This window comes from Nelusetta ayraudi, unplaced genomic scaffold (genome assembly GCF_046127955.1).
Source record: "Nelusetta ayraudi isolate G7.1 ecotype Tasmania unplaced genomic scaffold, CSIRO-AGI_Nayr_v1 ptg000013l, whole genome shotgun sequence".
Lineage (NCBI taxonomy): Eukaryota > Metazoa > Chordata > Actinopteri > Tetraodontiformes > Monacanthidae > Nelusetta > Nelusetta ayraudi.
This window is the reverse complement of record NW_027466063.1, coordinates 850,645-863,846: the sequence shown is the minus strand read 5'-3', so window position 1 is coordinate 863,846 and position 13,202 is coordinate 850,645. Positions and strand designations below refer to the sequence as shown.

Below are 13,202 nucleotides of genomic sequence, written 5' to 3'. Positions count from 1 at the left end.
AAAGAGCTTGGTGAACTGGGCAAGGTAAAAGAATGAATTGGTTTCAGAAAGATGGATCTTTTCCATGTTAACAAATAAAGCAAATGTGTGTTTTTCTGGTTCTCTCTGCTTGAGGACACAGATCTTCAAAAAATTAGCAAAACAGCACATTTCTATAGCTACGTTCCTTCATTATATTCTTTTTTTTCTTAGTTAGGGCCTCCTGAGGTAGCAGTGACGGCGAAAGCTGAATCAATAAGTTTATTTAGAAAGCTACTCGTTAGGCTGGCTCTAGCCTAGAATTATGTGAAGGCACTCTTGAGAAAGGTCAAAGCTCCGTCTTGGATGTTCTCTATTTTTTGTTGTTGAATTGTGTTTCCAGTCCGGCGCATTCTCAATACAAATTACTAATTCTGCTCACAGTTACTTGTCAGCAAATATTTGCTGACAGACGGCGCAATTAGAAATATTCTGTGTTCACAGGGATTAATAGGCTTGACAATGTTTTGATTTGAGGCCATCTATTGACTTTCATTTGTACTCCAGATGGCTCCAAGAGAGGCCGTGTCTGCATTTAGCTTTCCTGGATAAACTGTGTTTTGACATCATGTCCATGCATTGATGAGGCCACTCTTTGCACCAACCTGCTGACGATGTTATGATCAGCAGGGTTTGCAGGAAGAGCTTAGCGATACTGCACTGTGATGATCTTTTTTAGTGTCATTATTTGTTTGTTTATTTAATTACTTAGGTTAATGTAGATGCTTTAAATCTCACATCTCACTCCATTCAAATCAACAATGACTTTTTGAATGAAGGAAAGAAGAAGAAGGAGTGCTGCTTGGGTCCTTTAAATAAAACAGGTGCTCTTTGGTTGGAGTGTATGCGTAGAAGGTGACAGATTTTTCACACAAAAATATCAGGAGTGGAAAAGTGAAGTGCAGGGTGAGAAACTGAAAAAAAAAAATCCAAATTGTTTTATATATGAAACTAAAAAGCCTTATCTGATCTTCTCTTTATTTTATCTTTGTAACAATGATGTGTTTGTGTGTGTGTGTGTAAATTTACATATGATATCATGATCTGCTGTCACGTATTACTACCTTCGCTAGTGGATGTTGTTAGTAGAACGATTGGACATGAACAATAATCACACACAATATTGTGCTTTTGTACTTAACTGCCAATAACCACAACAATAAGCACTTCCCCCTTTGCGTGACATTGCTAAAACGTCTCACTGGGATGATTCAAATGGTTTATTAATGAGGAAAGTTTTCTCCATTGACCGACTCCAGGGAGAGGCAGGAAACAGGCAGTGAAAGCTGACGGAGAACGGCCAGGTGGCAGGCAGCAGAATTAGCGAGGTGAAGGGTTTGACTCTGGAGACTTGGATTCAAGCTGACAGATTACAGCAAGATGGGAGCCGAGCGAGGCGAAGATACTTAAACGTAAAGGCGTAAAGGAGTAAGTGGGCATGGCGGTGTCTTGACAACACGCAAGGGACACACAGCAGGGAAGCCACTTGACCATCTGGTGGTAGGGATGGAAGATTGAGGCAGTCTTTCATAATGCAGGCAAGGGGTGAGGTTGATTGGCAGGAGCTGTGAATAAACACAGGTGTCCAGATTTGACGGCCTCAGGGGTACAATTGCACACATGCACGCACGCACGCACGCGCACACAAATCCAGTGGATAGACAGTTGAGTCAATGCGATTCTCTTGAGGGATCGAGCAGCAGCGCCGTGACAACGAACAAATAAATAAATAAACAGTGATCTTCAGATCAACAAGAGACTAAGAGACTGTTGAGCACTGGGTGCTGAGAAACAGACCCGTGTTAGTCGTCAGTATTCACCTTCCTATTGATTACTAAGTTACTGCTAAATTACAGCTCTCTAGTTACTGCTAATTGAGATTTTAGTGCTACTCATTGGAGAGAGAGAGAGAGAGAGAGAGAGAGAGAGAGAGAGAGAGAGAGAGAGAGAGAGCCCCATCACTCAAAAACATAATTAAAGGCCTTATCAAGTCACACATATGGGTATTTGGGAGATTCTCCCTTGATGGTGGCCATTCAGCTTTCACAAAGACTGAACATCTCGCCCTTCATTTTCCAATTAATTTATGTCTTGATGCCACTCAATCTGTGGGAGTGTGCATTTGAGGAACTCTCAAATATGTCTTTCCCAAAATGTGGAAGACTTGCAGGATGAAATTGTACATTGAAACGTCAACGGTTACTTGTGCATTCAGGCGACAACATGTCTGCTGTCTAACGGATCTAATTGTCTGACAGGGTCAAGGACAAGGCTGACATTTTGGGTTTCAGCTTGCATTACTGTTTATTGTAATCAATACAACCATATAACTGTCTGTCTGTATGTCTGACATATGTAAAATGTACCAACATCGTTTTTGTAATCGTCAAATTCAGTTTGTCATTCATCATATGACACCAACAGGCACCAACCAGTCAGTAAGAACCATTTATCTGTTAATGAACAAATAAACAAATCTTCCTCATATTTTAGTAATCATTTTGTAGAGCGAACATCCAGATGATATTGACATTGTTTCTGAAAGGTGCAACTAATCAGATATTTAAGTTAATTACAAGTTTAAATAGGAGCAGTGCTTTTTCTGCAGTCATGTACTGTCCTGAAACATTTAGTAGCGTCCTTGTTCTTTCAAAATGCATTGCATTTCAAGTTGAGCCACTAAGTGTCATTGCATGTCATGGGATCTCCATGGACTTGGCTTATTACTCTGAATTCAGCGATATGCACCCGTCTTTCCGTGCTTTCAGAAGTTGTTGAATGCCAAGTCAATTAAATGTAGCCAAAGATTTTCACCTGAGAGTAAGTGACTACGTTGCACCTATCTCTGACAAGCAGCTTCCACTTTCAAAAGTAATTCCAATAAAACCAAATATATGCAGGCAGCAGTAAGTAGAGTATAGTGGATTCCGTTAAAACCTTATAAAATGAGCTGAAGAGTGACCTTCTCTATTTTTCTATTCACAGAGAGTGAAGGCTGTTCTCCCCATGATGGAGTCAGGAGGAAAGCTATGTTTACCTTGCCCAGTATAACTGTTGTGGCTGTTGCATCTCAATTCAAAAGACTTTTTTGTATGAGGGATGAAAGCCCAGTGTCACGTCCAATTATCATCTTCTATCACCAGATGTCCTCCTCTCAGCGATGACGCTTGCTAAGATGTTAAAGAACCAGTGGCATGCAGACTGGATCTCAAGTGATAGTAGGACCAACCAGTAAGTTGGTGCGTGCACTGTCTCAAAAATGTGTCCTGACTGTGTGAATACAGGGCGCAAAATCAACCACAACGCAGCAAAATAACTCGGGAATCTACAAAAATTTACTTTGAAATGCTGCATTAAGAGAGGTTGTGGTTGTCTGTAGGGTCAGATATACCAAATGCTCACTGATGACCCAGGCACTAAAACTTTTCTTTTCACTGAATGTGAACCCCTCCACAGTTAGCCCAGAAATGATGAGATGGACACACATTATAAATCATGACAATTACAGGAGACAACAATAACCAATGCGCCAAGGTGTCGCCCTCTATTCAATCAAGTGCACTATTTGACAGACACAGAGATTGGAGTGTTTGTAGTGATAAATGTAATGAGGTATTTGATTTTGCAAGCAGCCGACAGACAACTTGAGAGTTCTGGACAGCATGTCATTCTGAAAATGAATACTTTTTCATGTACTGTATGCGGGAAATTACTTTCACTTTACCACACATAAACACTTAAAGCATCAATACAATTTGCAAAGCTGACACATGTGTAGGCTTTACAGTGGACAGCGTTGTTGTGAAAAGCATTGTCTGTACAATTTTTCATCGCTTTCAAAAATAAGGAAAGAAATCAGTCCATCCTCACGACAGCACATTAGGTGTTGGTGACATTTTGATCAACAGTGGTTTGGAAATTAAGTTTACAGACTCGTTATCAATGGGTTGAAGCAACATCTAAATTAAACGTCAGTTAACTTAAACTTTTGATTAACAGACATGTATCATGACCACTTTACGATACTTCACTCTACATTAACAAATGTATCTCATACCAAATCTCATACCAGTCTTCTAATTCAGACCAGATACGTGAAAAAAAAATATCTTGCGTGTGAACTTAAGACGACTATGTGCAATTACTGGATGTGCAATTACCTTCAAACTCAACATGAAATGATATATATTTTTTGCTCCACTTAAAATTGCACATGGTAACCTTTTGCCGAAGCATGTGAGTCTATGCAATATTTCCACATCCTTCTCCCACTCTGAATATTTCAGCTCTTAATCTGAAGCATGTCATGTATGCCATGGCTCAGAGCAGGATATTCCTCAAGGCAAAATATCACTATAATCTAGATAAAAGTGGTTTCATCCTTCACCCTGACATCTCCGTCGTCTTCCTCAGCCTCGACAACAGCCGGCCCCCCGTTGCTGGGTGGTGCATCACTTAAGATGCTGCGCAGCGTCACCCGCGTGACGCTGAGAGAGTGCTTCCTTGGCGTGATGTGATGCGGCCGATGACACATGACCTCCTTGAACATTTCCCGAAAGCGTGTCGACATCAGGTTGTACAGAATTGGGTTGACCGCTGAGCTGAGGTAGAAAAACACCCCCGAGATCACGTGCACGTACTGGAAGATTTCCATGTGACTCTCGGTCCATTCGGTGATGAAACTCCACATGAGACGGTCCACGTGGAACGGGGCCCAGCAGATCGTAAAGACCACCACCAAAACAACTGGACAGACAGGAGTGGAAAGAAGCAACAAGTTGGTCTTGGAGTGAAACATTTAACATCCCATCAAATGATAGGCATATATTTTCTTAATTTTCTCAGGCCCTACTGGTGTCATACCGGACCCGTCATCAGGCTTTGCGCTTCGATGACCTTTATCTTTGAATCTTTTTTGGAAAAACCTTTGTTGGTTGCAGTAACATTTCTAAAGGTTAGGCAACCTGGTGTTATAGTACAAGGTGACAAGTCACTGTGGGCTATTGATTGTGAAAAACAAAATCTAAACAGTGCCATTTTGATAAAGGTCAAATGACTTGTTTTATTTACTTGGATTCACATGTAGTGAAGGAGATTTAAGGACACCTGGACATTAGCACGACATCCTGAGTTGTTGTATTTAAAAGTAAATCACTATCAGAATCAATCATTCCAGCAAGTATTCCTTTCATTACAGGAGGTCACACAGTTTCACGGTGGTTTGACCTTGTCCTGGTATTTAAACCATCTCATTGATATCATGATGTGGTGCCCACTACTTAGCAATATGGGCAAGTAATCCGACTGAACCAGAAAGGACTGATATTAAAAAACAAAACAATCTAATGGTCAATACCATTTTATACTTACACAACATTTTAGTGACCTGCCGGCGACGTGCCTTCTGCTGCTGTGTACGAATGTCACAGAAGCTGTCCTGCCCGCAGCCTGCCTTCGCCCCCAGGGCTCGATGCATCTTCTCCCGCTTCAACTGCAGCCCGATAAGCATGTAGAGCGCACTTATGGTGAACATTGGCAGGATGAAAAACAGCAGGGTGGTCACCTGGATGGTCAGGTTATATATCCAGGGCGGTTTAACCAGCGTGCAGATCTCAGAGTCGGGGATCTCCACGGTTACAATGCCGGCCGGGCCTCTGTAGTCACGGGAGTGGGCTTTGATCCCGTGGAGACCCGTGTTGGGCAATGCACACAACACAGACACGCCCCACACCATGAGAATGACTCGTTTTGCGTGGGTGCGTGTCACGACATACTTTGCACGCAGCGGGTGCACCACGGCAATGTAACGCTCCACGCTGAGCGCCGTCACGTTGAGGATGGACGCCAGGCAAACGGTCTCGAAAAGAAACGTTTTGAAGTAGCAGCCGCCCCGCCCCAGTAGGAAGGGGTAGTTCTGCCACAGCTCGTACAACTCCAGCGGCATACCAAGCAGCAGGACCAGCAAGTCGGACACTGCCAGGCTGAACAAGTAATAATTGGTTGGCGTCCACATCACTTTGTTGCGAGCGATGACGGTGCACGTCAGCACATTGCCCACGACACCCAAGATAAAGATGACAGCGTAGGTGCAGCACACCGGAAAGAACATGGGTGACCGCCGAGGGCCCAGGTATTTGTCGAGGTACTCCTCCTCAGTGAGACAGGCGTCATCCATATCCATCTGGCTCCCGTGCACTGCAGAGGTCAGGTTCTCACAGCTTTCCCCCGAAGGGCAAAGCCAGCTACTTTTCTCAGCCATCAGGTCCAAAGAGCAATTGGATGGAGGTGCTGACATCTTGCTAAAGCCCTAAATTGTGACTTGCTATGTCTGTAGAAGCAAAAGACAAAAAAAAAAAAAGGGATGAGGTTCAACACCGCTCTCACTGAAACCTAATTTCTTGCACGATTGAATCACATAGGAAATGAATTGCACAGTGAACATTGGACAGTACAACCCACTAGCGGCACAACCTCGTTTTTCCGCTTTTCAAAGTGTTGTAAAAGAAGAAGATACTAGAACAGAAATGACAAGGATGACACAGACCAATTTCTGGACAAAGTGGCATCAGATAGTGACACAGATCATTACCATCGAGTGGCAAGAGTTAAAGAGTGGACAAACATCGGTGCCTCCCTCAACTTGCTTGTGCATGCAAAACTTACTTGTTTATGGTACAAGAGCAAACAGTCTCATAAGTACACATCTCGATAAGAGATTTCACTAATGGCTGGGTGACATGGCAGTGCATGTACTGTACGTGCAGCGGCTCTGCACTCCAGTAATCAGTCCTCTTTAAATAGTTCAATGCCTAGATATGTTCAGGCATACATGAGATACAGTTGATAAGATCTGAATGCCATCCATCTAGGCAATTGTTTTTTGCTTTCTTACCATATTGGGTTAGGGTTATATCTGGTATTGTTGTTTGTGACCACGGGATGCTTGAATGTTGTGTGAATCAGTGACTGCTTGCGAATTATTTCTATTGCTTTAGCCATGTATTGTGTTTATTCTCTTTTCATCAATCAGTGTGTACCCTGGCTGTGCACCCTAATTTCATTGTACACGTGTGTAATGACAATCAAGTATCTTGAAATGAATAATTATATACAAAAGAGTAATTACTTACTCAATTGGTAATTTTACCACAAACAGAAATATGTTTTTTCCAAGATTGGAGTTGTTGTGTGTTCTTATTCCCCCTGAGATTTGGTTGCATTTTCTCATTTAGTTTAATTTTTTGTGGTTTTGGCAACAGCAACTCAGTCTGCGAGAATTGTTTTATTAAATTCATCCAATTTACCAGAACCCTTTTCCTGGATTGCCACAGTAAATCATCTGCTTCCATCTGACTCCTCCCTCTGCATCCTCTTCTCTCACACCAACTTACTTCATGTCCTCTTTAACAACCATCCATAAATCGCTGTAGCTAGTTGCTTTAAATAATGTAGGCTTATTACTTTCTAAGCAGAATGGAGAAGCAGTGTAAAGAGACAGGGACAATTACTGCTGGCAAAAAAACAGACAAGCTATTCCCCGTCCTTTACACGGTTCTAGGCGTCAAGATTAGATTCATTTTATGCTCATAACAAAATTGTGCTCGCAGAAAACTGTAGCTCTAAATTGCTCAGATTATATTTGGGCTGAGAGTTGTTCTCTCAGTGTTTTCCTCTTCCAGAACCGAAAACAGAATTAAGTCAGTGCTCTACTGACCATCTGTCACCCTGCGTGGAAAGTTTTTGCCTGTGCCTGGGCACAAATTCCGGGAAACACCGTGAAAAACCGTGTGTGAGTGTGAGAGTAAGTTGTGATTTTTTTTAATTTTATCAACATGAAAATCACCACGAGGGAAATTGTGTTGTTTGCAACCTCTAGTCTAAATAATACCATCTACTGGACGAAAGGCCGTTTCATGCCTGGGCCATTTAGATTTTTTCACAAATAGAAGATTTCAATCAAATCCACTTGCCTGGCCTTGCTTTTCATTGTTGAATAGCGTTTTAAAATAATAATAATAATAATAATAATAATAATAATAATAATAATAATAATAATAATAATAATTTTTAAAAAAGCTTGATATATACGTATGCAGTTTCCTAAATCAACACATTATTTTATGCTTGTTACTTTGCTAGTCAGTTACACGATTGCAATTTGCAGAATAACAGTAAATATCTTAAAGTTACTAATTACTATATTGTCTATTATATCAGAGTGATGGTGTTAAAATAGATATCACAAATATATATAGCCATGAGCCTGCGGAACAAGGTGATATTTTCCTTGTATTTGATATCGACTCAAAAGGCACCAGTCTTCTTGTAAAGTAATTGCATTTTCCCCCTGTCATCAAATGAAAAGGGCCTTGAAGGAAAATTTAGTTTTTTCCTCTGATTTAAAGTCACATTTTTCTTCATTATTATTATTATTATTATTATTATTATTATTTAAACCTTTCACCAAGAAGACAGCTGTGTTGACGTCGATTGAGTGATTTCAATTTCACAGTACACAACTTCACCAGTACTCTTTCTAATTTAGATATGTAAATTAATGCAGTTGTATGCCTAATGAATTTTAAAAAAAAGGCCATTTTTGTACAATTTCACTGCAAAAAACCACAATATAATTACTTTCTGTCAAAGATGGTGATAGCCGGAAATTACAGTACCAGCAGCAGTACAGCACAGTATGGGGTTGGGTGATGAGTAACATTTAGATCACAAACAGAACAGACGATGGATAGCAACATTTTTTCAGTAATCCGAAACTAAAAGTGACATCTTTACAATTACGGTTCGTGTTTTATCGTTTCCCGCTGCCAAAGGTCATCTTGTCCTTTAAAAATGCAGATATCTGACGAGCGAAGCATTAGTACATGGCAGTAATTCAATTATTCAAGGATTGCTTGATGTGCTATGCGTAGACATGCCGGGTCAGCTTTAATGGAATGAAGGATAAATTAAGAAATTAGTCGGTGCTCTAGTATTAGCATCTGCAGTGCCGGTGTACAAAACATAAGACAACAAAGCATTCCACCTACATAACAGGGCACTGTTAATATATTGCTAAAATTGAATAGACAGACAGACATTCACAATTCTTCCTCAATAGGCTGAAATCATACCAAGTTTTTTTTTTTCAGTGTCCCTGCTCTGTCTAATTAATTCCTTACAACAGCTCAATTTTGGTTCATTCTTTTTTTCATTCAGATGCAAGGGGTGATACTTTTATTTCAAGGTGCAGGTAGGAGTGCAGCAAGTATCACTTCTGAGCCCTATCTCGTTCGCTTTGGTGATAGACAGGTTGACAGATGAGGTGAGACAGGAATCTCCATCGACTATAATGGCTGTGGATGTCATTGTGATCGGTGGTGAGATTGAATCCCAAGTGGAACAGTATGGTTACATGGAGTAGAGATAGCCTAGAGCAGTGCAGAGAGAGTCAAGGTGCGTGTGCAAGCAGGTTGGAACAGGTGGAGGGAAATGTCAATAGCGATGTGTGATAAAAAAAATAGTCAGAGCAAGACTGAAAGGAAAGCTGGCAAGAGAAGTGTAGTCGTACGGTTTACAGACAGAGGAACTGAGGAAAAGACAGGAAGCAGAGCTGGGGGTAGCAGAAAAATGTTGAGCTTATCTTTTAGGGAGTGACCAGGATGGACAGGATCAAGAAAAAGAATGTCAGATGTACATCTGGTACAGCCTTGAAGAGAAAGAGAAGATATATGGATGCAGTGAGAGAGACATGAAGGAGAAAATGAGAGGGACAGAAAAGAAGTGGAAGACTCTTGTTGTTCTATTAGTGGCTGGAATTATCGGCCTGCACATGCAATACCACCTTGAAGAAAGACAACCTGGCATACACATGCCACATTGCCTCATTCATGTGCTAAAAGCTTTTTTAGCCGCATAAAGGACGGGCAAAGGTAAAGTGCATTGGGCTCAATAAGTAAGATGAAAAAGACATGCCAGTATCTTTGCTGTTGCGAGAAAATTGCAGTTCACTTCTTCATCATGGCCGCTGCAGAAACTAGCCTCAGATCATGTGACTCATGCAGATGACATTCCTACTTACATTTGAACAAGCTCTGTCTGGTTCTCATGGGACATCCTTCTTGATGTAAAATCTAATGCCACCAATCTAATGGCTCTCCAAAATGTATCTGCGATAAAGAAGCTCTGTAGCGGCGAAGAACCTCTCAGTGTAACAATGTGAATTATATGGTTTGTCACACGAGTCTTCTGAGAAGACTTGTACGCTCTTTGAAAGGTTCTCGAAAGCTAATGCATTGCACATCGAGTACATCCTCTGTCAAATCAACTCACTTACTCTAATTTGAATCCTCAGGGGCCACCATCATGCATGAGATGCACTTTAAAGGAAAGGCGGTTTAGTTCCTCTTAGTTTGCACGCTACAAGGATATAAAGTGTTGCCCATTTGCAACCACAAATTTAAAGCACAAAAGCTTGTATTATGCCAGTAATATTTGGACAACCAAATTAAAACAGATTGAACATTGTGTTCCAGCCGATGTGTGAGGTTTACAATTAGTCATAATGTCTGACAATACATTCAAAATACACACAACGTGGTCACCTAGGTAAACAGCTCTCTCCTGATAAAACTAGTCACCAGAACAGCGTTTTCTTATCACAGAAAAAATTGAAGGCTTATTTAGTGAGACAGATCCACGTGGATTTAATGATTGTTTGATACTCAGAGTCTATTGACATCTATTCTTTCACGTTAGGAAATACACTGTAGGAAAAAATAAAACAAGCCACATAATTAAAGATATAAAGTCAGAGGCTCGTAGGCTTGTATTGATTCATCAGTATTCCAGGGAGACCAAAAAGAAAAAAAAAGTATGTGTGTATATATATATATATATATATATATATATATATATATATATATATATATATATATATGTATATACATATATATATATATATATATATATATATAAAATGGCTTGTTAGATTTGAATGGGTGGCTTCAGTAAATAACCTGAGTGCAGGGAAAGACATTTCCTGAATGCTACCTATCCAGAATTAAAGCTAATGCATGGTCACCAAAATGTCTTCAATCAAGATCAACATTGTTGTCATGGGTAAGTGTATTCAAACAAAAACTTCTGTGAAAATCTGATGCCTCTGCAATGCCTGTGTCAAATTCTGGCACCCTGTGGAACTCCAATGCTCTGCTAAACGTCTTCCTAAGGTGAGTGTATTTTTTTTTGCCACAGACTCAATTAATCATCAGTCACTCAAAGGAGTTGGAGACAAGAAACTAGAACCGTAACAAAATCTTTTTCATATATAGATATCCTGAGCAGTTATTTTTGTGTTTTTAAATTCTTTGTGTCTTCCAGACTTTAGTAAATTTGGTTCAATAACTAAACTCTGAGGTAGGTGATGTACCAGAACGGTAACACAACAAACTAAAAAACTTGTGTTTTCCCAAAACATCTCTGGCATTTGTCGAATTAGCTTATTGTGCAGAAAAGAATACCAAGTGTTTTCAACCACAGAAGCTTAAAAAAGCTGAGCCAAAATGGGTAAAATCATTATTTGATTACAACTGAACACCCTGATTTTTTTTATGCCCTATCATTAACTTGCATTTAATGCAAAAAGGAAAAAACAAAAAACACATCACATTAACTTTAGCTTCTAAAGGGGGCAGAAATCATCTTACCTGCGATATGTTCCTTTTCTCTGTCACACGAACAAATGACTGTCTTGGATCGCCGGCGAGCAGCGCACTGCTTTTCAGTCCAGTCTCCTGGTCGCTCACTCCCAAAGCACCTCTCTTGTGCATTCATGCGTGCGCACTCTCTCTCTCTCTCTCGCTCTGTGTGTCTCATTTCCAGTGACTCCATACCACACTGGAGTCCTTTTTAGTTAGGCACCTGTAAGGTTTTGTAGGAACAGAAAAAAACATGACTTGTTAGAGAAATTATAGTGCTGTAGATTGATTTATTTTGAAGCATGATCCAAATATTATTTCGTCTATTTGTTTTGTTGTCCACCGGGTCATATTCTTAATACATAAAAGCCCATAAAAGCTCCATGACCAGACTTGGGGAAAACAAGAATACATCCGGATGATTGATTTGAAAGCAGACAAACTCAAAGGTATTAGCCAACAGGTAATAAGCTCTAACATTAGCAACCTTGGCTGAGGTTGGCAAGAACTGATGCATGTTCAGTTCATAAATTGTTTGATAGATACCGTTAGGAAAACGTTTGGCCATTCTTTTAAGCTCAATTATGATCATTATCATGATCATCAAGGGTTTGTTAAAAACTGCTGAATGTAAGTAATGTATTTTAGTCAACAAATACTAAAAAACAATAACGTAAATGTTGTATGTTACGTCTCAATGGGGAAGCTAGCTTCAGACTCTAATGTAACAAAATCATTGCAAAAATGGAAGATGTACCGGTCCAATCTGTCTCACAGAACACCAATGTACTGTCCTAGTTACTGTAGTCAAGCTCAGCAAGAACATGACGCAATCTTGTATTGTAATTAGATGACACCACAGCATGAGTATGGAATTCTTCTGTTCCTTTTCTATGCCGGCAATCATGGTTTCGTTTTTTCATTAGGTGGAATTCTTTTTGACTAGTCCTCCAGAACCTACATTCCAATGTGGTGAGGACCAAATAGGAATATATATATATTACACATAAGAGAGAGATAGCCTGCAATATTTCGCAAAAAGCTCCCTGGGAAAAAAACAACAACATTCTTATCACCACATGCTACTGCTGGAAGTCCACTCTTGTTATATAGTCAGAGGCCCAGCCATGTAAGACTTTGTAGTCCTACAACTTTAATCCTTTTCATACTGATTGGACCATACTTGCTTCAGTGACTTTAGCGAGTTGATCACATTTGTGATAAAGACAGGTATCTAAACCTCGAGTGCAAGGAGGAACAACTAAAACATCCATGAACTACAAGGGATATTATCATCATGGTATCAGGGGACATGTGTTGAAGACAGAAACTCAACACAAAAGGACCATAAATTAACAGAGAATCTTACTTTTAATGAAAAACCTTGACCGCTACAATTAAAATTTAATGGTGGTTGTTGTTGGGCCCATGATTGAATTCTTTAACTCAAGTGAAAGCCACAACCATTGGGAATCCTGACATGAGGCT

General features: G+C 40.1%; 1 protein-coding gene across 1 annotated transcript; it reads right to left on the bottom strand.

The window, feature by feature from the left end:
* Positions 1-3,746: 3,746 nt before the first annotated feature.
* nmur1a (neuromedin U receptor 1a) lies at positions 3,747-11,940 on the bottom strand. The gene is made up of 3 exons (XM_076022583.1): positions 11,724-11,940; positions 5,389-6,346; positions 3,747-4,764 (listed from the first exon to the last, which is right to left on the bottom strand). The coding sequence occupies exons 2-3, from the start codon at positions 6,311-6,313 to the stop codon at positions 4,379-4,381; spliced, it is 1,311 nt and encodes a 436-aa protein (XP_075878698.1). The 5' UTR covers positions 6,314-6,346; positions 11,724-11,940; the 3' UTR covers positions 3,747-4,378.
* Between the last annotated feature and the right edge of the window lie 1,262 nt (positions 11,941-13,202).